Raw genomic sequence first — 26168 nt, 5'->3', positions numbered from 1 at the left:
AATACTGCCAAAGAGGCACTATGGAGACAATAATATTGTCCTTACAAACTAGACAGGAAAAAACTGTGTTTTACCTTCTTGCTTGAAGAGAAGAGAGGGCAAAGCATAGCAGATGCAAAATTCCCTTTTATCAGTCATCTTCTGCTAAAAAAGTCATCCTACAGTTCTGCAACAGCAGCATCTTGCCTGCTTATCCACAGCCATTATGCAGCCAAGAACACTGCAAGATGTTGGAGCCCATTTTTCCATGTGGTAGTATTTTTCACTTGTATGATGGCTTTTCTCCTAAAAGCTTTCAAAAAATTTTACTGATTCTTTATTGAGTTTTGGTCACTGTTCCTCCTAGGACTAATTCACTATCATCATTTCCAAAGAAAAATACAGGATAAAAGGCCCAGGCTGGGCTTCTAAATCTTACACAACTAACAGCAGATTTACAGTGCAGAACTGTCCTCCTCACTGCATAGCTTTATGCAACCTGGATCTCAAATGATCTACAAATAAAAGAAGTAGCCTTGTAACATCCAAAGGTGAAATAGCCTGAGATGAAATCCCAATCCCACGAAAGGCATGAGGCTTTTTTGCCACAGGCTTAGTGAAGCCAGGAAGACATATTTTCTGGGATTCAAAGTAGAGAGATATGTGGGACAGGATCAGCACTGCAATTTTTTGTTCCCATTTCCAATTCAGAACAAACAGCAGTGTAGCACTGACACTGCTGCTTTAAAGGAAACAGGCGGAAGTGAAGTTACGTGCACACTGACAAGGATTACGAACAAGTTCAGACCCTGGATCACAGTCAGGTCACCATCTTATTCTTTTTAATGACTGGATTTGAGACTGTAAAAGCCATGAAAATAAGTAAAAATTACATGGCAATATTTACATATTTATATGCATATGTTATATTCATATGTATATTATTTGGCAGAGTCTACATTTAATATACCTTCAGCAGATACACAAAACACACTGCTCAACCTGAACCTTAAGGCATTTGTATTTCCCACATCAAGTTGCACTTTCCTTAGGAAGAGAACCAGTTCCAGATCTAAAGGCCAGAATTAAAGCTCAAACACAGGTTAAAGACCATCTTGGTAAAGCGCAGGTGAAATTTGCCAGAGGTTCAGCTCTCTGGGAAACACTCAACCAAAGCAACAACACTAAAAGTGTTAGATTCTTAAGAAGAGCTTAGTATCAGCACAGTTCCACACATTTGAAGTCTGCTCAGCTCTGTTCTTAAAATTTGCAAAAAACCATGTATGAAGAATCAGGTGGGAAAATTTTATCAGTTTCACTTAACCTGACCTGCTGAAATACCATTTCCCTCTGCATTTTGTGATATCAGAATCCAGCATCTAATTGATCTCCAAATTTTATGAAGAAAATATTGAGATATCAGGACTCATTCAATTTTGCTACTCCAAAAAAACCCTTCACCTTCACAGAAAAGTCCATTTTTGAAAACCTCTTTCCATGAACAGCTTCTTAAATCATTTTTTAATAAAGCAAATTAAACTCTATCATTTGCTACATCTGGTCCTTCCTGAGATACTTTATTTTTTTGACTCATAAATGTTAACATCTTTTTTTTTTAGATGCTGTGATCTTGTAAATGTTGCAATCTAATGAATCTGAGGAACACAGAGTGCAGCTTTTACAGCTTTCAAGTTGCCATGATGTTTTCAAGATGCTTGTGCCAAAGAAAACTGTAAAATTTGATAGCCATTAGGACTACTCTAGGAGGCAAGGTCAAGGGTGGGCAGGCTGGGAACAGGGTAAATTCAGAAAAAGCAGCCGGATGTTTCTCAGTGGAGAAGGAAAAAGAACAGGTATAATACGTTGTTTAACATGAGGGTTTTTTTCAGTGTAAATCCCTCAAGAGCCTTTCCACTATGGGTACTGCCTCTCCCATGTTTTTCCCATTAGTGCGTCCACAGAGAAAAAAAAAATCAATTTTACAACTTCCTTCAAAAATGTCACAAACCCCTATTTCCCAGTATTAAACCAGCAATAAAATGAAAAGGCCATGCCAACTTAGTGGACATGATTTGGATACAATCTGTGGTATTGTTGTGCTGTTTTTCTGGAAGCCATTTCATCCAGTTTCCAGAAAAGATCAAGCACTCTGTAGCAATTTTATTTGTTTCCTTTTTATCTGTGATGGCTAAGCACAAAGTTCATAATGCTTTACATTTTGCTAAAGTACGTGTATGAAAGAAGGGGGTGTGGGGGGGAATGGAACACAAACCAACCATGTAGAGGTATGTCCAGCTGGTTAAACAACACACACATTTTTAAAGTGTGAACAGTTTCATATTTAGAACTATCTTGCCTAAAAGCATTTAGGATACATCTGAAAGACAGATGAGACATCATCTCCTTTATCACTGCCTGTAGCAACAATTATTTTCTTTTCTAGATTTTTTTACTTAGCATTTTTTTAATATTGTGTTTAATAAGTTTTTTCTCTAATTACAATTATTAACTTATAATTAAAAAAAAGAACAGAGACAGCTGTTGTTGATCTCTATTTTGACTTGTGTCTGAATTTTTTTTCCTATTATTATACCGTGTACAGCAAGGATGAATCACGTTTTCAAGTCCCACAGAGTAAGGATAGTCTTCCAGGAGCCACCCTCACTGGCTGGGGAAAAACAGACAAACTTTTAGACACAAAATCCTTCTCTGAGGAGGTGATGAAGTAATTGAACTGAGTTTATCAGCTGTAGAAAACGTAGGCATGTTTAGCACTTGTTACTTTCCAAGTTTTAGTTAATGATCCTAAAATATTGTGCATCAAACAAAGAGAATTAAAAAGTCACATTTAAAGACACTAGCGACTAGACAGTATCAAGACTTCAGCTGACTCAGCTCACATATTGTTAAAGGAAACAACAGATTATGAAAATCCAAAATTTCTGCATTAGCTGAATGGTTATAGCTTACTTTTTTGGTGAATGACCATCACATTCTTCATTTATTGATAAGAAATACGGTGTCTGGAGACTCCCTTCCTTACATTTTTCTTAAATTCACCTTCCCTTCCTCTGTTTCCTGTCACTGTTCTCCTTCCTGTGCATTTCTCTCCTTATTTAAACTGCTGGTTTGAAGAGTAGAAAGAACATTTTTAATGACTGGACATTGATACGCCAATCAAATTGACAACAGACTCCCGAATGTACCCTTTTGATTCCTTCTCTGAGGATGCCTGATGTTCAAGGCAGGTATTCCTGCTTCAGTGCACACGTACTTTGCCAGTGGAAAGTTATCACTGAAGTACAGGGAAGTAAGAAATACTTGAAAATATGGAAAAAAAGGTAACATATAAACTGAAAGCTGAGATTTTGCATGCATTTGGTGTCATTTGCCAGCCACCTAAATACTCTGTAGGGTGGCACACATAACACTGCAGCAGCAGGAACGGAGAGGAGATCAGATAAGTGATATGGAGCACTCTACTTAGGACCTTACAGAGTTTCTGGCTGCTTAACTGGCAAATCTTTGTACAGCATTAACTGGGGTTGTACAGAGCTTTTTAGCTACAGTACCTTTTGTGTGTATGAAACCTTTGGATAGCTAGAATCATTATGGAAAAAAATAATTAAGCAGAGTTCTCTCCCTAGGGAACAATATATGTTCTATCCATGTATCTAAGTATTATCCCTGTGTGACATTTGCCATCTTAACTAGCACAATGAAAACTTATTTGGGACCGTTCCAGCTTCACTCATAGTAAATACAATATTCTTTTCTAAAGTATAAACCCCAAATTATTTTTACCCTGCATTCAGCATCTTGAACCCTTGATTAGAGTTTGTAGCAGTTTGACATTTGTCTTAATTTATATTTACACAGATTGGCTGCAAGTTCTTGGAACCTCAAGTGAGATACCCAAATAAAGATGGATACCTGCAGAGCACGTAACAGTTTTAGAGCCTGTCTTTATTTAATAGCTGCCATGCCCGACAAGCTCAAGCAGAGAGGTTTCCTGTTCACAAGCTGTTATGAATGTGAAACATGACATTTGACAGCATTTTTCCCACCACTTCTAAATCACAGCCATTTCCACCACAATTCCCTCTTTTAATATAATGGGAAATGTTTGATTCCACATTGAAGAAGCTCTTTGAGATCTAATGGGAGAGTATTTCTGTGTGCTTTACTGATACTGCTGGTGTGCATGCATCCTAATGATAATTGTTGCAGTAAGTCATTGCAGGGGATTGTTCCTAGGTCTTTAAATTCAAATATGCCTCTATAAATTTTGAGAGAAATGTTTAAAGCAGTGAAATTATCTCATTGACAGAGACATAATTCCCCTGCTTTCCCCCCAGACTCTGCAGGTATCTCATTCTCAGATTATGTATCTCCAACCTTCGTTTGCCTTTAATTTTTCAATGTCCATTGACAAAAGGAAAAAATCCCAACCTCCAATTCTGAAGTTTCTTTATTACCTACCAGTAAATGAATATTAACTTATTTTATGTGGCCCTTCATGTGGGGCCTGAATGCAGACAAGCTCATTCCATTCCCCAACAACATCCTTTATGAACTGGAGGCCTCTCAGCATTTTGGTTTGCAGAGAACAATAAAAAGCAGCCTATAAGGAATGCCATTCTAAGTCATTCACAATGATAAAGACTGTAACACCTCCCTGTTAAACCGCAGCTGACTGGTGGTAACTTGGATCATCAAAACACAGATCCTTCTTTGGTTTAGAATCATTAGGTTTGGTTTTGCTGTAAATAGTTTTTCTAACTACAGAAGCTTTTACCTGGACTAGGAAGGTCTACATGGTGGCAAAACAACTGAAACACACGTGGAATGCACTGAAAAATGGTCATTCATTAACAATGAAGCAGAAGTCCTTCACACTCATGGTAATTAAGACTCCAGAGTACCTTTGGCAAGAGTAATCTCTTAATACCAGCATGTTGCCTGATTTCCAGTGTTAATCATTCCACATTACACTTTTTTTATCCAGGAGATAGGACTGAGGATTTCTTACTTTCCTTCTCATTTCTATGGTATTAAGAAGACTTATTTTAAGTGTTCTTAAAAAATATTTCAGTGCTTTAGCCTAGATACAGATGCACTATTTGTATTTAGTTTATGCTTTCAGGAGAATGGTAATAATTTTGCTCATGAGTCCCTTGCAGGGCTGTGGGTACTCAGGATTTTCAGGAAGCAAACAGTAAAATCAGTTGAGATAACCCTACCTCATTTATAAGCTTGATTTATAACCTTTGCTTCAAAAAGATCTGAGATGACTAAACTGAATAGAAATCAGATCAAAGATTTACAAGACCTTTTAATCTGACATAGTCTTGCAAAAAATATAAACTCATTTTTGTCCACCACCCTTCAGCTCTGCGTACCATCTACAAGGTACAAAAGTTACTAGTCTACAAACTTTGTTAATATGCAAGGATTTAAAATGATCAAGTAACATTTTGTTCCTGTAATGAAACTTCAAACTTGTTACAGATTTGTGTTTCAGCGTCTCACTTTCAGTAAGTTAAACCTTTCTAAGCCTAGGATAATAATGATTATACCCTGAATGTAGCGCACACGAGCACTGTCTGAAACAGTTCACAGCTCTAAAAGCTGCTCCCATCAGAACTGTACAATCATGAAATGTGGAGCTATTTTCAAGATGCCAAAACAATTGGCAATTTTGCTGCACATCTCAGAATTCTGGCACAGCCTCTCTCAGCTTCTTAACAACAATTCTGTCTCCACAGTGTGTGAAGTACCTGCCATGCAGTTTTGCTTGGATGTACAGATTGAATGTTTTCCATTTCTTTTGTAAGCATGGCCCTGGCCAGTAAAAACAAGAAGCCCTAGATGTTGTTGTAGGAGATGAATGCAAAAGGGTTTTATTTTCATACAAATACCACATTGATGTAATTCTTGGATTCCAGCTATTTTATTCCTGCAACAGAGAACCCAATCCTACTGATACCTGCTGACTGTTCTAAAATTTTACTTACAAAGAGAGTTCATCAGTTATGATGTAGGCTCTCCTTAAGTCTTTCAAAAGGCCATGCAGAATTTATTCTTGTGAGCCAGAGCTCTGTTTATCACCACAGACAAATAATCACAGAGAAAATCTAATAAACAGTGGTAACAGCCTTTGGTTTTTGACCTGTGGATATGTAACCATTGTCCAGCAGGGACATAAATGTACAGATAGTGAACAGTAGCAGGCAACCCACTGGCTTTTCCATCATCGTTATCCTTTCCAGACTCTCAAAACATTTCCTGGAGTCTTTGACAGCTAGACAAGTAAGCAAGAGCAGAGGCTCTCTGAACAGGAATTAATGAAGTTGCACACTCATCTTTGCTGGATGTGAGGTGAGGGTTAGATGAGGCCAGGACAAGCTGTACAAACACCAATTTTGTAGTGAGGAAAGTCCAGGAAAAGTGGTAGGGATGAAAATTTAACATTCAAATCTGAAAAACACCATTGCTGATCTGTGAGTCATCAAATATTTTCATTTATAAGCTGTGCTCACATCTGATGTTTAGACAAGAAAGGGAGATAGGACAAACAGATGCAATTTTAGTTTTGCCATAAAATCAGGCATTTCTGCTCCAGTGTTCAAATACCCTGTACTGGAAAGCCACACAGCTTCCATTAACACTATTAAATGAAAAAAGAATGAAACTGCAGATACAGGAATAAGAACATGGGCATTTGCTGTAAGCTCAAGAGTGCTATGTTCAATTTTAAGTAATTTTATTTGCTTGTTGTATTGGGAAGAATGTCAGGTAGAGAGAATCAAAGAATGCCTACAACTTCTGTGCAGTATTCGAATAATAACATGCTTTTGACAGAATGCACTATAGAAAGCCAAGCTGTACAACTGTTCTGACCTTCTCCCCAAAGGCAGAGGGATAAAATCAGGTAATTTTATATAAATAATTGTTTAGTTCTGTAGACTTATATCCAGTACTCTCATTGAGATGTTTTCTTATAAGGTGCCTTTCACAACAATGCTATTTTATTATGCAGAGATAAGCAACATGCAGCAATGGCTTGCCTAAAGACTTGATTTACAGCCCAATAAACAGTTTGGGGTCTTTGGTTTTTTTGGGTTTTTTTGTTGTTGTTGTTTTTTTAATTGGACAATACATCCAACATGAAACTAGAGATTGGAGATGTCACTTCTTAAAATGCTCTTCATTAATTCCACATGCTTCTTCCTTCTTCCCATCCTTCTAGAGAATCCCAATTTTAGGACTGTCTCTGGTGTGCATTCATAGTATTTCTAAGATACATAAACAGAATTCCAGCAGAGAACACACTTCAACTATCTTGGTTATCCATTGAAAACAGGGCACCAAGGCCTGACTAGTTAACTCATCCATAAATAAAACAGGACTTCAGCCTCAGTCAGAGACTCAAAAATGAAATAATAGGGTTATGGGTGTTTATATACAGCACCTGGTTTAACAGTGTAACCATCTAAAGTTAGGTCAAACATCTAGGTCAAGCTTTTCAAAGTACCTATTAATTTTTCACAACTGACTTGAGACTCTCCTTAAAGAGGTCTCATTTTCAGAAAAGTGTGAAGACCAATCATTCTGAAGATGCTCTTAGCTGCCAAGCCAAAAACTAGGGTTTGTAGGGTTTGCCTACATAGAGAAACACAGTGTGAGGTTGCTGGTAAACAGCAATATATAGGAGGCTGCAAAGACAGGTGTGTACAATAACCTCTTCCTGCACAATTCTTTCCCAATTCTGAGCATGGCTAATCACCTGTCTACCACTGTGAGTGTTGCAGAACACCTGGAGAAACAAACATACTTATTGCCCATTCCGATTCTGAAGATGTCAATAAACACAGTGATTTGAATGCAACTTCTGTCTTGGGAGGTCTTTAAATCTCTAGCTGCATTCTTCCATTTCTTGTTTTTTTATAATCTCCTGTAAGCATCCACTGTTGGCCATTGTCAGAGACTGCACAGCAAGCTAGACAGATCTTCAGTTAAACTGGGTCTGGCCAGCTTACACACTTTTGATATTAAAAGGTAAATACACATAGGTAGGAAGCATAGGTAGCACTATGTACCCACTGTAAAGAGTCCTAACTTTGCCTTCCTATACTGGGTGTAATTTAACAATCTTTGTATACTCCATCAGCACAGAACATAAAAATTACTGGATAATAAGGAGAAAGTCTAAAAAATGCTTTAGACTTTTCCAAAGATTAGAAAACTAAGCAAAGAAAACTGACAATCAAGAAGGTCTGTCCATCTCCATAATGGGCACAAGTGACTTTTTACAGAGGTTTCTTCCAAGTGCACACAAAGGTCTAGTAGACAGCATATAAAGGACTTTTAATTTGTGCTTAGTTTGTGCAAGTAGGCAATTCAGCACTGAATTGAAAGCAATGCAAATCAAATAAAGGTATGACCACACAGTCTAGCAGTGCTTCCTGAGTAGGATGCAGTAAATAAAAAATTTTGAATTAAAGAATTAAAAATGTAAAACTGAGACTGGAAAGACAAATTTTGTAATGATCCAATGATAATATGGCAGCTTAAAAATCCCTTGTTCTGGTTAAATTCAAAGCACAAGTACAGAATATTCTTCATTAATTTCAGTGGAATTAGAATCTTAGAGCTGCAGGCTTATTGCCCAGATATACCTCATCCAACTTTACATGCTTCCATTGGAGATGTCCACATCTGTGTCGGAAAGAGACTCTTATTTCCAAGACATGATTTATCTGACCTATTTTTGTCTCCAATTATACAAGGCAAATGGCATGAAGGAAGTTTCAATCAACTACAAAGGGAAAGCAAAGCAAATGGTTTAAGTGTGCTGGTCTGTATTACTGAGATCCACCTTTGGACAGATGAAATCCACCCTCTGTCCTCCTCAGGCAGCCCTGAAATGCACACGAGCTCTGTTAATACACCAAATACTCAACAGACAGAGCCAGGACTGCCTCCCTCCCAATATAACAGACTTGATTTATATTGAAATTTAGGTCTCTGAAGGGCTGCAGAGACCATAATCAAGTGACTGAGCACAATTTCAATGTTAAACTAAATGAATTATAGGGTGTATTATTAATGGTTGTAAGTGACTGACAAGCATTTGCCTGAGGACGGACAAATGCAGGAAGCTAATGTTTGTATTGATTCACATGTTAATCTTGTAGCTTGTGACCCCAGAAAACTTTTAAAACAAAGGCAGAAACATGTTTGCAAATTAACCACAGGAAAAGTAAAGTAATGCCACCCCCCACCAGTCAAACAATTTTACAGCCAGCAGACTGCACAAAACCACATGGAGGAGATATTTTTAATGAAGTGCAATATAAGGAGAATAATGGTTACCCGTATTCAGTCTGAACAATTATTAGCAAAAGGGCCTTAGTATTTTAAAGTAAGCCATTTAAGAAAGGCTTACTGTTTTAAACATAGGCTGTTTTTGATTATAAAGTAGAGCTTTTAATTAAGATTAGTAAGGCCTAATTCAAGCTATAATTTGGTTACTTTAGTTAGTAAATGTCCATTAAAACCAAGCAATTAAGGTTAAATGGGTTGAAGCATTTAAAGCACTCCTACTTCAAATACTATAATAGAAAAGACTATCTCAGTGACTAATTCAGACCAGAGGACATGTATTTATTTTCCTCAAGTTTTTTACTTCCTTGTTGATCATTAAGTTTATTGAAGAAGAAACTCTGAGTAACCTGGATTTTTGGTGGAACACTACATTGTTAATAATTTAAAAAACACAAAACACAAATTCTGCAATTTTATATAGTATAAAGGCTGTTCCTATTAAGTTTTTTTCCTTAACTTTATACCTTTCAATAATAAGGATATGCACTACACTTCCCAGTAGCTATTTCTGTCTTTTGATAGTTGTGCTCATACTTGGCATGATGGTCAAAAGCATAGATTATGTGCACTTGACAGGTAAAAGTAGAAGCATACTGCAATTAGTACTACTTATATAAATGGTCTTTTAAAGCATACCCACCTCACCTTCTAGTTCCCATTTTTCCCAATTTCACAGCATCTTCAAAGACTGAAATTCTTCATGCTGGGTCTCATCTTTAAGATTAAGTTATTTTAGCAAGTTCAGGCCAAACTGGCTGAGCAAATCAAGGATGTATCCCTGAGGACTTGACAGCCTCCCACACATCCCCCTGCCTGGCTGTGCCAGACCCTCTGCTAACACTCACATTCAAACAGCAAACCTCTCACCCAGCTTTTGGACTCTTCAGAACTCCCCCAAAGCATCTTGCCATAAAAATCACAGTTCTCAAGATAACAGGCTGTCCTTTCCATCAAACAGGAGACCTACAGAAAATGCTGTGTGCAAACAGGACCACTCAGATGCTCTCACAGCTACAAACACTGGGGCTTTCCTCAGGGAATGGCAGCATTAAGGAAAACATGCTGGTTCTTCCAGAGAGTGTCCCCTTCAGGTCTCCATCCCTTGAGTCTACACTCTTGCTAACTCAGGCAATTTTATCGTGTAATCCTACTCAGGAGAAAGATTGATGTTGTCTGCCCACTGTGGAGCAGGTTACAGCAACTAACTGCCTGTTACTTTCTATATAGACCATCAGAACACTTGTCTTAAAGACAGCTCAAAATCATGACTGGTATCTAATCATAACATCAATATCGATGGTCATCACTAACAGCCTTTCAGGATAAGCAGTACAGGATCATATTCTAGTAACTCTTTTCTAGTAACTTTTTTTTTTTTTTTTTTTTTTTTGCAACAAAGTCCAGTGAAAGAGCTCAGAAATGTGCATTGGAAACTTTTGTATTAACTCAAAGTAAATTGTGCCATTAAGCTATTCTAGAAAATTAATGCAACTGCCATTGCTATCCTGAATAGATTTGTGTGTATTCTCAATTCAGAATAAAAGATAAAGCTTTTGTGTTTTGCTCTGTAAGACCACATGTGATGCATTCAACAGATTTTTTTTTATAATGCAGTTTTTGCACTTCCTTCAAGAAAAAGATTTTTAAAAATATTTCAAAACACACAGTGAAAGGATGGAAAGTGCCAGAAGGATAAAAAAAATAAATAAGTTTAATATACATTTAGAAGTTACTGCTAACACAAAATTTAAGTGACAACACCTTAGATTTCACCCATATCACAAAAAAGTATTTTCCTAGGCAACAATCATACGATAAACAATTTGATGTGATCATTGCCATTGTTAAATCTTTTGAGAACTGTAATATAAAAGTTCTTCCATTCTGAAGCCATCATCTCTTTAAATGTAAAACTGTGTGTATACAGAATAATCAGCTGCCACTGTCACATAGTGAAACATTCTGTACCTAATGAAATAGACTATATCCAACCAAAGCATTTTAGTATTCAGGTTTTTAGACAACAGGCTGAGGTTGTCTATTCCTCTCTTATACCCATTCTCTGGCTCACTCTTACAGCCAAAGCAGTCACAGGTCCGAGAAATCCTGGCAGCCCTCCTTGCCTCATTTGTTCCTTGCACTCTGAATACATCTGCACACTCCCATCAGAATAGAGGTAAAATCGCTTTCCTAGGAATTCAAGCCAAGCAAAAGCCATAGGGTTCCACCTTTGTCTGCCCTCTAGTAGCCAAATAATGCAGTTAGCCTCCCTCATGGCTTTGGGTTCAGTCTGCAGCACAGCCAAAGGAGGCTGCCTTCCCCCAGAGTGCCCATGCACACAAAGCCCCCACGAGAGCCCTTGGGAAAATCCCCACAGGGTCAGAAGCAATCAGTTCAGAGCACCTGCCTTTGGAGCGTGTGCTGTACCAAGACCTGCACTAAAGATCAGATGAACTTGACCATTGTGCAAGCAAGAACTGGGCTGCTTTAAGAGAAAAATGGCATGGTGGGGGGAAGGACATGTGAAGAGGAGCTTTGATCACATTCATCTTTAGACAGGTTGGAATGCATCAGAAAAAAATGGAAATTTCTAAATGAAGTTGGACTTTGTTGCTTTGTAGTTAGAGAAAAACTTTGGCAGGTCTCCAAGTCACAGTTTTTGTGGAATCCTTCCCCAAGAAAATTCTGCAAACAGAAATGTGCAGAAAGAATAAAGGTACAACTCTACTTGGTAGAAACACTGACATCTCTAGAGGTATGAAGTCAGATATCAAATTCCTTCTATGCATGTGCTGCCAAACAATTCAGATATGCATGACCCAGACTACCTATTCAGCAAAGCAAATACCCCACTTACTTCAACCCCTTTTTCCACTATAACAAGGAGACTGAAAGTTTTGAATACGACCTCTGCTTCCAGATAATGAAATCAGAACAAAGGCACTTCAGGGCATGTTTCCCCCTCACAAAAGCAAGAACTAGAATGCACAGCAGTAATGTCCTGTAGCATTTTCAGCAATGATATGTCCAGCAAATACAAATACCTATTTCTGCACAGGTTCCCCTCCGCAGAAACACATTCTGCAGCACCACCATTCCCTCCAACATTAATAATTAGCAAATTGATATTATGCATTGCTCTTATTTTTCTTCCCCTCAGTTACATTTTTGATGTTCTATGAGCATGATGTCTTGTTAATTGTAAGGACTGACAGTGGTTCATGCAGATTTAAGGCATGGTAACAATAGTATGAAGCTTAGTAACCTCACTCTGAAAGAGTAAATGAAAATTGGCTTTTATATTCTCTGAGATAACAGCTCACCTGCTTAACAAAATTATTATAAGAATCAGAACAATCTGAAAGTTGTTTAATCTGTTTAATATTTCTGATTATTTGATGGCTGTACTGTACATTATCAGTAGTTGAGAAAGTATGGTCTTGAATTTGGTGTGTTGCTTCTGGGGTCTACAGCACCAAACAAACTGCACTAAGTTTAGGTCTAAAGCATGTGCAAGATCAAGGTCTTAAATCATCTTATTAAATGATTCAGATTTTTTCTTAATTCCTTGGTCACTGAAAGAAAAACTGTGACCTTTGACAGGCTCCAGAGAAGTAGCACTGTAAAGTTCATTGTAAAGTAAAATAAGACAGTATCTTCAATTTAACAAAGCACTTAAAGAGAATTACTTTAAAGGGTAAGTTTCTTAAGATTAAGCACATGCTTGAGAACTTGGATGATTCACAGCATTTGAACAAAAAAATTCTTCAAATGGTTCTGTAAGGATATTCCTTTTGCTCAGCATCTTAAATGTGTAGGAAAGTCTTGAAATTTCAAGAGGGTCTGTCAGACCCTATCTTCAGTTCCTTATAACTCTGCTAAACATTTATGTATTAACTCTACTTTTTCTTGCAAGACACCTGCTTTAAAGCAGGTGGGGATTTTTTCAGTTGAAATTTAAACCAAATATATACATACTAGAACAAACAAAGGAAAAAAACCAGGAAGTTAGCTTTTTTTTCTAAAGGGATTATATGGAAAAATCACTGCTTTGCTATGTTTAAAAAATTCTCCCCCAATTACTTGAATAGATTTAATGCTCTGAGATTTTGTTTCCAAGAAGGTGCCAGGAAGTTACCTTTCAAGAGATTTCTCAGGACAGAAAAAGATGATCAAATTACAGCTGAAACTTAACCAATCAAAAAATAGCCATCTAAAAATTAATTCATACATCCCCCCCTCTCCAAAAAAAGATATATATTCAAAGCTCAACAGGCATCTGCTGAAATTTAGGCAGCTACAGTTTCCAAAACATGCTTCTTGGTGGGTGTTATTTTCAACCTTAGGCAGTAGTTTGCCACCCCAATGGCTCCAGTAACTAAAGCAGATTAGCAAATCTATTCCCCACCACCTTCTCCCTGCCATGTGTCTCAGCCTCTACATCCCAGATCATTGACTTTTCAGTGTAGAAGTGCTTACAGGGCCAGGTTGTAATCCTTTGTGTTTTCTTCCACTTTTGGGGGTATTATTTTAGTGATATTCTTCACAGAATAGTCCCACATCAATTGCCCCTGTCCAAGAAAAAAAGCACGATCAAGGAAAAGGAACTTCCTAAATCAGTGCAGAGGGAATAGTACTCCTTTTCCAACCAGACTGAATACACATTTTCCCTTCAAATTCCTGCCCTACATCCTCCATCCCAGGACTGCCTGAGGTTTCTTCAAACCTGCCCTGTATTTTGACCTGCCCTGGCCAAACCTGCCCAGCTGTCCTGGGCTAGAAGGGTACAGACTGTGTCCATCATCCTCTTCCATGGTTACAGACACCACCCATGATTCCCATTACCTCCAGAATCCTAAGAGCACGGATGCTAACAAACAGAGTAGATGCTACCTCAAATGCATTAGTGGAGCTTATTTGGGCAAGGGAGCAGCAGGAGGGCACATTCTCTAGCTCCTCTTCTGCCATCACCCCAGCAGAAGCTCTGTGACCATGGCATGCATCAGCCTGAGATCAAAGATGTGTATTTCAGCAGGGCAATGGACACACATGAAGACAGTGCCCAAACAGGAGCTAACAAAGGATGGCAAAGAGCCAGGCAAAGATGTTTTTCCAGCCAGCCACTGAGGAAAGAGCCATGGGTCTGCAGGGGGTAGAAACAGCAGGGAATGTGCTGAGGGACAGGTGAGCTCTGAGCTGCTGATGGGGGCCAAGAAAGAGGTGGAGAAAAAGGGAGGAAAGGTGTAAATCTAAGAACAAGCTGGTAGAACTGCTTTGACTTAAAGACAAAACTCAAGGGAAAGGGCCAGTAAGGGGCACTTAGAGCTTCCAGCTGCCAGTTCTCCAGTCCCAGAGGTCTTGCTGTGGGATACTGGCTCTCAGAACAATGCTGCTGTAACTGCAGCGAGCCACTGAGAGGACAGGGGAAGAAAAACAAGATGAAATAATTGAAAATACATGAGGAAAGAACAAAAGAGAAGCAAGACTTGCAGTAGGAAAATGACAAAAGACAGCTGAGTAACAGGATATGCAAGACAACATAATGAAGACTGCAAGGAAAGGGGACTGCACCAGAAGTAAAGGTGACAGGTGGGAAAACAAGGAAAACTGGATAATATCTGGCAGATGTGTAAAGAATGAAGACAAAAGAAGGACAGACCTATTGATCTTAAGACATTTTATTTATACTCCTTCATTTCATTCTCATTTTCCTGACAGTTAATTTACATTGTATAACTGGGGGGAAAGAAGCTCCTTCTAAATACCAAGTTCACACCACCCCAGGGAGTCACCCTGCGTTCTGCGGCTTAGCAACTGTTGAGACTGATGAAAGTTTACATATATTTATAAGTTCCCAGAGTATCTATAGACCATCCAGCAGACAGGGAGCTTATCAACTACTTAGAGAAGTGTCCTTGGGAAAAATATTAGTTTTTCCAAATTGATAATTACATGCAATGCTATTGAAGAATGAGGCCCATATTTCTAATGGCATGATATTTGTTTATGCAAAATATAGTGATATTTGTATCCAAGAAGCATTTGTGGAGAGAAAAAAAAGTTGGAGTGCTCTTTTCCTAAGACAAAATGGAAGATTTCCAAAGTGGACCACCAGGGGAGCTGTTCACTGAAGCAGCATTGTGGGCTGTCAGAAAGCAGCTCTGAGAGGTAGGACAGTGTAGGGAAGAAAAGAGAGAGGAGAAAACAATAGGGTTCGTGACACATGGGGACTGATGGCCCTGGGAGCAGTTAAACAGGGCATGTCAGCCCAACTAAAGGATATTCTGGTTTTAGTGGATGAACTATTGAACAAAGTTGGAAAACTAAAGCAATTTGAATAAATAAATAAATAAAATCAAGCCTCCACTCTGACCAAAACAAAAGCCCTATTCACTGAACAGAAGCAGCATGAAGGAGGAAAAAAAAGTTATCATAAGCTGTTAATTCACTTAGGCTGTAATAAAATTCTGATTTAATACAGAATGTTCTCAGGAGTATTTTCTTACTTGCTGCTAGTTCTTCACTTCTCCACTCCCAAGAAAATTCATCCCCTAGTGCAAATTAGAAAACTCACAAGTCAGAATTGAGTATTAAATGGTACCAAACAATTTTAAAAAAAAATAAGAGAGAGAGAAAGAAAAAAAACCACGGATGCAGAAGGCCTCAGAATTTAATTCTGGGAGCACTTTTACTGGCCTAAGCCAAATAAAATGCAGCTACCCAATAAATAAATAGGATTTATAGAGAAAGGGAAAATAAAAGACAGCTACCAGCTCAAATCAAAGAAGCTAGTTTACACTCTCTCTCCCTCATTTTTTGACAAAATGTACTGCTTCATTCTGAAAGCTGCTTTCAGTGAAATCAGCACAAGGGCTCATCCAGAGCAAAGCCATAATCTGTGTGAATAAAACTGGGAAGGAACATTTGACCCTGAAACAGAAATCCCCATAAAATGTGGAGGTGGCAGAGTACATTGCTCTATGCTCACATGGACTACTGCAAGCCAACTGCACAAATACAGCAGCACAGACTTGGGGCACCAGGTCCCACCTGGAACATGGCCATCAGGGGAGGGTGACATGAGCTTCAACGCATGACATGAACACTGTCTGTCAAGGTATTGTAACTTCAGAAAGCACAGCAGCTTCAGCACCTAATATCCACTACAAACCTCATTCAGGGAAATCAAGGGAGTCCCTGAAAATATTAATTCACTTTCTACTGCAATTGGAAAAACCATCAATCAGAAGAAGTCACTTCAACTGCCTTGTTCTGTGGCATTGCTGTTATTCTGCAGAGACAGACAGAACAAGGCTAAGCTCACTAGAGCTGTGCAAGCATCAAGATGCCTGAGTTTCAGAAACCAAAGGACACTCAACAGTGCCCCAGCTCTCACAGGACATCACTGATGAAGATGACTCACTTAAGAAAGAATTGCTGAGAGTGGATTGATGGGACACCATGGAGCTCTTGAAAGAAATGGGATCATTGTTCCACTTAAAAGATATCCAGAAGTGCCTTCCTTACTTACCCCTGCAGACAAAAGGAGGCTTTAATATGAAATACTGGACTGGGAGCTGGGAAATGAGAAGTCTGGAAAGACTTGTGTTTCCAGGTTGATTGATTCAGAGCAGCCTTCTCATAACATTTGGATTCACTTTTGAAGAGGATGAGAAGAACACAGCAGGTATTTCAAAGACCATAATAAAATGAAAATCCAGTGTGTGAGACCATGAATGAGCCTCTTAAAAAAATGAAAAATAAAACAGGTCAAACAGATTAAAACTACAAGAAGGATATTAAGTCAAGCTTGGAGAGTCAGTCATTATTATTTAAGTGAAAGTGATGAGAAGATAAATTTTCTAGATGTTTTTCCAATTGCTAAGATTTGTTTAAAATCCTTTAAAAGCAGATCTAACAAACAGGTATAAGCAGAAACTTGGCCTAACATCCACAAAATTACTGAAGTTCATAATGGCTGGTTTATCTATACAGTTTCTGATTCATTGCAAATGCAAAGAGCTATCATTTTAAACTTTACTGTATTGCTGTGAGTAGCTTAAATTTTGGCTCAGGGACATCACTGCACCTGCAGAATGAAAACAAACCTGCACATGATGGACCCAGGAGTCTCAAACACTTGCCAAAGAAAAACATTCACCATCCCGTTGTTTCCACAAAATCACAATCCCTAGTTCAGAAAAAGGCTTTTAGTTAGCAGTTTAGAGAAGTATGCGTGCAGTATTCTTTGCTTTTCTGTCTGTCACAGAGCACCAATGGAAATAACAAAACCTAGATATATCAATGCAAATACTTTTCCAGACACAGCATTGAGTTTTTCCATCCACTCTCCACAGGCAAGTGTTAGGAGCTCTGGCAGAGGTTGTGATGAGCAGTATATCAGCACTAGATTAGGAGATGTCTTGCTAAATAGTTTGGCTGTACAGCTTCCAAAAGCTCCTTCAGCTCAGAAGCCCTTAGATGAGCAGTGGGGTCAGAAGGGACAATTGGTCTGTGTTTCCAAATGAACATATGCAGAATATAACCTGGTGTGAGGCTGAATATACCTGTGATTGAGGGAGGAATGGTGTCACTGTTGAACCGCTAGCAGAGAGAAGAAGTCCACTCTTCATTGTGGCAAAATGTCTATTTTTATTAATTAATTTCAACTTATATAGACTTTCAAAGATCACCAGGATTGGTCAGCTCAAAACCTCCCCCTAGGCCGATTGGCGAGGCTTCAACTGTCCATATCTCAAGAGACCATTTTAATAACGTCCAAACTTTATCTTTATTTATAAAACACAGGAAGAAGAGAGAAAGAACTCTCACGGGAAAGGTCTGTGCTCGCCACAGAATGGTTTATCTTATTTTGAGGTTATATCACACTTAAGCCCAGTGAGGTGCTACCACTGAGGCACTCAAGAATATAGGCCATCGTTGCAGATAATCACCAACACCTGCCTCTTTATCTGGAGTTATTATTTACATTAAGAAAAAGACTACAAATACAGGAATATATGACAAACCTAAATCACTAGAACTGCATAATCCCACTCACCTAGCAGTCAAGCAGAACTGCTGCTGATACAGCACAAAGTTCTAACACGAGCAGAAATCTGAAAATCACCCTCTCCAGGCAGACTCCACCAAGACCCTTTGCCATGGTACATAGATGTTGCCCTCAGCAAAAAGTCCATCACAACATTATGAAGCTTCACAGTAGAATGATTAAAATACAGCTGAAAGTTGTGAACATTTCCCTTCTGCACAGAGTTCAAGAAACGTGGTAACAACTGTATGAGATCAATCATTAAAAAAAACTGAAGCCGAGTTACGAAGATACTGTGAAAGACAGCAGAAAAAATGTTTCAAGAGGAAAATCTCAGTCAATATGGGAAAGCTCAGAGTAGAGTTTTACAATCCAGAAGCAACAGGTCCCAGTAAACATGTCTTAAGGGCCCTACATGTAAGGTATAATCCAAAAGGAAAAAAAAACAGCTAGAGCAACTCACTGAAATTACAGTCACACTGAGGATAAACAGTAGGTGATGGAAAAAAAAAAAATCAATTTACAAAAGAAACTTAACACAAACTGGATATAAAATGGGCACAGACATACATCAACCAACAACTATATAGAGTATTTTAACCGTTAATGTCATGACAGTTTGGAGCAGTCAGAGAAGTAGCATGGGAAAAAAACCCCAACAACTGGGTTTGAGAGCTAAACCCCTTCACACACTGTTCAGTGACAGAATATCCTACAACAGCAAACACACAACACTGCATGGGACACAAAGAAGGCTCTGTCAAGGCACAAGGAACCCCAGGATGTGGAATTGAACCTTCTGGAATTTCCATTGCTTTGACACAATTATGCTGAGATACCGACATGTTGAAGAAGCCAAAATTCAGTGTTGAGAAGGTAAGGACAAAGACCTATGGAGCGTGAAAGATCATGCCTGCAGCCCAATGCAGCCCACTGCATTTGAGATCCTCACTAAAATCACAATGGGCAAGACTTCTTAGGTAACTGCAGGTGTGCCAGGGCAAGTAAATGAATTAATTATCAGTTAATGGATTTGGTATATTGACTAGAAATGGAGAATTGAAAGCAATTATGTTTTAAAGATTACCTAGGTGTTGGACACATTATTCTGTCCTAGGAAAATGCCAGCTAGAGAATTTGTGTTCAAAGGACATTGATACATATTGTGATACAGGAAAATATAATGGTAATGCTGACCATGAGGCTTTACAAAGCATAGCACAAAGCTGATTGAAGAAAATAAAATATCAGCTGAAATCTATGGAGGGAAGCAGAAGACAGGGCACAGAAAGAATGAGGAACTCTTCTGTCTGGGGAAACAACTGTGCTCTCTAGAAAGAAACAGGTCAGGTGGTTCAAGCAAGAAAGGTAGTCAGAAAAAAAAAGGGAAGAAAAAAAGGTAAGGTAGATCTGTGAACTAAGTCATCCTCAGTCCTAAGAAACTCTGAAGAAACCCAGGCCAAAAGACATTTTGAGAGAAAATTAAAGTTCAGAAAGAAATTCCCTGCTGAAGAAATTTAACAGACTGGCAAGAAAATGTTTCATTTCCATATAATTGCTGCTAGAGCTCTCCACATATTTTTAAAGAAATATTTTTGTCATATGTATTTCTGCCTGCCCTTTCACTCACAGCATCAAACCATGAGCAAAGTCCTGCACAAGTGGCTGGGCTCCACATTTACTGCATTGGCCTAAAGATCCCATTGTTTAGAAAAACTATTAATAAATACACAAGAGTGCACAAATACATATTGATATACTGGACAAATATGTTTGTACAAATATGTTTCCTAAGAATCATCCAAAAAAATGTTATTTCCCATACTCAACCCTTTACTCTAAAATGAATTTTAAGTGAACAAAAGCGATATTTAAGACTTCTGTTTAAAATAAACAAACACACACTTTTCTAAATTAATTGCAATGCCTCAATACAACCTAAACTGGCAGCTCACTAAAATTTATCCAAATGAATTTGATGCTATAATGTCTCTGAACTCACTGTTCTGTATGAATGGCAATTCTACTTGTTTAGCAAAATCTGGTTGTGTGAGAGAGCCTGGACTATAAGGGAGTTAGTTATGCTACAAGGAATGTTCTTCAGACATGGAGCAACGCAGGTAGATTGCTACAAACTTAGCCAGAGACACATTATTTGTACAAAAGGTATCTTTTTCTCAAAAGTAACTACTTTCAGTGATCGAAAGGACTATTTTGAAAAGCCCAGCATTAAAGACCAAGAATCATTTAATGACCCAGTTTTGTTATTGGCACGAAAAAAACTATCCAGTGGATTTAATCTTTGTTAACAATCACTTTTATCTTAAAAGATAACTTTTAACAGCTGATCACTGAGGCTGTCTTGTGACAGAATATTAAACACCATTCAATTAAGGTAGCTTGTTTATTTCTATAGGTTTTGAATACTTCACCTCAAGATGCAAAATAAACCCACTTTCCATATACAGCAGGCCTGAGGTAGAATTTAGCCCTGCCACTGACCCTTCCTTCTAATTCTGAGCTTACTCACTTATGGAAATGATATCTGCCTGACACTGAAGTACACAACTTCAGTTACAATGTTTCAAAGTACTTTGGGATCAAATTAAGGGGTACTAGCAAAATAATTTACAATATGCTCCAGAGAGGAAGCATTCAAAAACATTTTAAGCTTTCTGCTCATTCCGAAGTTTGGTATTAATTACCAACTTAAGACATGGAGCTGATGCAAAAATCTTTAGAACTGTTACCATAATGTCATATAAAAGAAGTTATAAATCATGCACAGGAATGGTTTAGATAGCTTACATTACCTGACTAATGCTGAACATCCATGCAGAACATGTTGCAGTATGCCCCAGTTTACTGTACTTATCAGGCTTGTCAGACACTAAATTCTATTAGATATGAGTTTGATATCAGACACAGATGTTCCATTATTCTGTACATCATTACAAAGATGAATCTTGGTTTTTACTGCTAACTGAGTTTGGTGGTTTTTGGGGTTTTTTTTACTGAGCCAAGGGGAGTCAGGCAAAGAGATATATGTGTATTGGATAAGCCATGTCTACCACTAAACAGAGCTCAACACCTAAAATATGAATAGTTAAAGTTTCAGGAAACTTTAGTGTAGAAAACCAATACAAGAAGTACCAATGCTGAGAATGCTGTAACCTCCACAGCTGCGGCCTTGAGTGCATTTTCTCAGAGTTCTGTAGCCCTTTCCCTGGATGGGATGACTAGAGAAAGAACTGGTGCTGAACAATTATCCTGTTTGTAAGAAAGAAAATCTGGCTTCCAAAAGAACAACAGCTCAGAGATGCTAGAGCACCAAAAGGTGGACAGTCAGAATTTATTAATTTAGTCTCTGACAATTTAAACCCAAGACAGAAAAATATGACAACCACAAAAATGCTTTATGGGGGCACTTAAACAAACAGTTTGGAAGTCCATGGAGAATAATATGTGGTTTCCAAGCTTTGTAGACAAGCAAAGTAATTTCTAGGTCTTCAATCTTTTTAATGGGCTGGCTATAGACATTTTTTAGAGAGTTGCTTTCTGCTGTAGAAAGACAGAGACTTTGAAGGAAAATATTATACCTACTAAGCATCTAGAAGAAGGAAAAAATAATAATCTTGTGTCTTTTATTTGTAAGGCATTCTGCTGTGATTACAATATTTGTTCTTTTCACCAGAGAACCACTCTGCTGAGATTCAACAGACAAGATGGAGTGCATAAAATCCAAAACATGAGCGAACACAGAGCCTAATAAAACCTGCTAGGTCTTTTTCAATTAAAAGACTGATGTGAGGACATAGAAAATTAAAACAACTTTTTTTTTTAAGTTTGTATAAACCAAATAATCTAAAACCATTTAAAAGGAAGAAATGCTTCCTTTTAAAACAATGTTCTTCTGACTAGAAATACTAAGATCATGACACGTGCAGAGTGTCAAAGAGAAGCAAACTCCAGCAACCTGTTTGTGTAGGTACAGAAAAACACCTTCTGTAACTTGTCCAGGGAAAACAATGGCCAGTCCCTTCCATCTGCTCTCTGCCGGGGAGTGAGCCAAGGGCCCGGCCCATCCCATCCCATCCCATCCCATCCCATCCCATCCCCACACCCACGTGCTCGGCGCAGCGCTTCGAGCCCAACGCTGCTTGGGAGGAGGTGGTGCTGCCGGGGAATCGCCTCCCTGGGGAACACCGCCCCCTCACACCCCCTTTTAAATTTTATTCTTAAAAGTAGGCGCGCAGGCACAACGTTTTCGGTGCCGGACAATTAGCAAAAGCAGCAGGGGTATGTTTGCCAATAAACACCCAGATTTGAGGTTAAGCAGCTGTAAATCTGCATTAATCGTTTCAGGAATCCAGCTATTTACAAAAGCTTTTAAAGAGCAAACAAATAAGAGAAGAGAGAGGAGAAGAGACAGGAGAGTAGCCGATCTGTCCTTACCTTCACACTGCTTCCCTTCCCCTTTGTAGCCCGGCTTGCAGATGCATTTGTAGGATTTTGGTGTGTTTTGACAAATTGCATCGATGTGACAGTCATCCGTAGCTTCTGCGCACTCATCAACATCTGGAAGCACAGAAGGAACCCCAAGGGGACAGATTAAAAGGGAGACCTGAGACACAAAACACCAAGGATAGATACTCCCCCTAAAGCTGTTTGCTTGCCTGTCTTCCCAGTGTCATCGTGGAAATGAGAACATCTAAGGTTAAATAACTAAACCAGCCAATGTGATATTCTCCTCAAGTCACCTATAACCACTGCTCCATGGAACTAGAGGGACTTGGTTTCACACTTCTACATGATGAATGAAAGACACTAGAAATGAGCTTCTGCTGTATAAGTCTGGTGCTGGAGACCCACATCTCCGTAAAACAAGAGAACGTTTAAATTACCTGTAAGAGGAGAGAGGAAGACCATTTGCATGTTCTAGCACAGAGATTTTCTTAATTTTTTAAGACAGACCCTTGTTTAAATAAACTATGCTGGTGGGGGAATGGGAAAAAGAAATATTTGAACAGCAAAACCACACTAATACTTTTTACTAAGAGGCAAAAGAATAAATAAATGGAAGACCATATGAAATTTGGTAAGGTAGCGTGGAGAAAAGCAACTTGCAATAACATCATCTACTTGAACTAAAACTCATTTAGGAGGAAAGTCCCAGCAGTCATCCTGGCCCCTGTTCGGGTGGGTGCCTTACTGGTGAGTCTAACTCTGAAAGGGTGGGACCCAGATCGCTTTTCTTGTTTTCAGAGTAGGAAGCCTTTACAAACATTTCAGTGACGGGCATTCGCTTTCTCCCCCGGATTTAAAGAGGATGGGGAGGGAGGAGGATGAGAGAGAGAGTCGAGATTTGGTAGTCGTGGGAATGTTAAATGAAGTGAGTACCGGAAAAAAAAATACAAACCCAAACCAACAACTCCGACCTATTCAGGGATGGGGTGTGCTGGGAACATGGGAACACTGAAAGCCCTGCCTGACCTGCCCCGCCCCCCGCACTGGCCACAGACGGTCCCCGGCTCCCCCAGAACCCTACGCGAGGGGCTGCGATGCCACCGCACCCCGGGGACACGGGCCGGGCCGTGGTGTCAATCCCACACCTCCCCGGGCTTTCCTCCCCGCTTCATCCCAGAGCCACATCTGGGGCTGCCGGGAGGACACAGGCAGGGGGAGAGCGGTGCCCGGGGGAGGTGAGCAGCCGGAGAGGGACCCGCAGAGCTGCACAGAGCACAGCCTCTCCTTTATGACCGGGAAGTACCCAGGACGCAGGGGTGCTGCGCAGAGCACAGCCTCCCCTTTATGATCAGCAAGTACCGAGGAGACAGAGGTGCTGCGGAGAGGGAGGGAGGGAGACGGGCATCCAGCGAGGGGCATGTGCAGTTGGTTTCATGTCAATTAGATTAACAGATCCTCAGAAAGGTGCACTAAAGTGCAAACAGTTTTATTGTTAGCTTGAAATCCTAACGCTAATTGTTTCAGAAGTGCTCACTCAGCCATCTCCAGTGATAACACACGGATCCTTCAAAGTCACCGGGAACAGGAGGGGGCTATTTAGAGAGGGGAGAATAAGCAGACATTGTAGCATGGCACACAGCAGAGAACTTCTCTGAGAGGCGCAGACCAGGGCTGCCCCGCGGGGCACCTCTGGAATCCCAGCAAGATAATTGCCTGGACTCTGTATTGTTGTTGGGATTTTGTTTTGGTTTTTGTTTTGTTTTTGTTTTTTTAAGAAAGAGGGAAACAGCGCCGAGCGTCGTAATTTTTCAAAGAAAGGCAGGGCTGCTGTAATCTGTTGCCTTCTTTCTTGTCCATTCATTTATTTTACCGCTGAGCCAGTTCAGATCTAGCTATGATTTACGTGAATTAGCTTAGGTGTTACCCAGATCAGGCACAGATTCAGTCAAGCACAAAGAGAAGATAAGTTTTTTGGGGGGTTGGTTTTTTTAATGCTTTGATTCATACTTTTGAGTCATTAAACCGGCACCCATCTCCCATCAAGATCAGCAAAAGTGACAGCTGGACTCTTTATAATGCCGTCAAAAATTCAAACTGCATTGAGCTAAGGGGGACATTTCACAGCAACCAGAGGATGCCTGGGAGTCAGGCGTGAATGCCAATGAGTCAAATGAAAGGGCAAAACCAAGTATGAGCCCCTGCTCCGCTCCACATCTCACACTGCATTACTCAGACTTTAAGAACTTCTGCGCTGACTTCGTTCACTTTGTTCCATTTAAACTCCTCTATCCGAGGAACAGGGATTTTTTTTTCCACACCCTCCCCCTCACACCCCCCCCTCCTGCCCCCGCTCGTACTTCACCTTAAAGGATTTTTCCTAGCACAACTTCAGAGACTGCACACACTTCTTTCAAAAATCACTTTGGGCTTGCAACATTCCGAAGCAGATAGGGTTGGGGGCTGTTTGATTTTTTTTTTTTTTTTTAAAAACACCGAAGCAAGGGCTTAGTATCATTACAGCTATTAAACAGATAGGAGCGCCGCTGTTAAAACACCAGGTCTTTGGGTTAATGAGCAGATAGGGAAAACCTGTGAAGATATCCCAGCCAACGCCTGCTCTGCGGAGTCTCCAGGGCTCAGCACAGACTTATCTCATAGGCACTCAAGGAAAGTAACTTTTTCTTCCCCATCTCTCCCTGCAGAAATCCCTCGGCTCCGGCTGCGTCAAACACGCGAGAAAACACCTCCCCACCGCAACTTGCAACACCCTCGGCGCTACGAGCGGCGAGAAGTGACCTCCCCCTCAACACCTTACAGCGGGGAGAGCAGAGCGGACAGACACGGTCCCCCCGGGGCCGCGCCGCCCGCGCCTGGGGAAAGAGGCACGGCGGCGGAGCCCCCTCTTCTTACCTGCGCCCCCGCTGCCTCCCGCCAACCTGCCGGCCCAGGCGAGAGCGAAAAGCAAACAGCAGCGCCGCGAAAAGCAAACAGTGCCCATGATAATGATGCGATCCCCGGTGCCTGTCTGCGATAAGGGACGCGCTCGGGGCCGGCCGCGCGGAGCCGCCGGCGCTGACGCCCTGACAGCGCCCCGCTGATTCGCCGGGGCTCCCGCGGCGGGGGCGGTGCCGGGGCGGGCCGGGGGCAGAGCCGCCCCCGCGGCCCCGCGGCTGCCCCCGCCGCCCCGGGGAGGGGGTCCGTGCCCCGGGCGGTGCCTGCTGGCGGGGCGTGCGGCTCTGCCCGGCGCGGTGCTCGCTGCCCGGCGCGGTGCCGCTGCCGC

At 40.2% G+C, this 26168-nt stretch overlaps 1 protein-coding gene across 5 annotated transcripts in view; it reads right to left on the bottom strand.

Moving 5' to 3' along the window:
• Positions 1 to 25964, bottom strand: part of SCUBE1 (signal peptide, CUB domain and EGF like domain containing 1) — a 181067-nt gene extending 155103 nt beyond the window's left edge. For 3 of the 5 annotated variants that reach the window (XM_085048990.1, XM_085048992.1, XM_085048994.1), the window contains exons 1-2: positions 25799 to 25963; positions 22877 to 22999 (exon numbers count right to left, since the gene is read on the bottom strand). In XM_085048990.1, coding sequence (XP_084905116.1) covers positions 22877 to 22999; positions 25799 to 25886 — 211 coding nt within the window. In that variant the 5' untranslated portion in view covers positions 25887 to 25963. Of the gene's footprint in view, positions 1 to 22876; positions 23000 to 25798 lie in introns of all 5 variants that reach the window. The other 2 variants (XM_085048991.1, XM_085048993.1) reach the window with 2 other exon arrangements.
• Between the last annotated feature and the right edge of the window lie 204 nt (positions 25965 to 26168).

Source organism: Lichenostomus cassidix, chromosome 1Aa, assembly GCF_008360975.1.
Source record: "Lichenostomus cassidix isolate B80296 chromosome 1Aa, HeHo_3.0, whole genome shotgun sequence".
Taxonomy (NCBI): domain Eukaryota; kingdom Metazoa; phylum Chordata; class Aves; order Passeriformes; family Meliphagidae; genus Lichenostomus; species Lichenostomus cassidix.
Note: the sequence above shows the minus strand (reverse complement) of the source record. Positions and strands in the feature narration are given on the sequence as shown.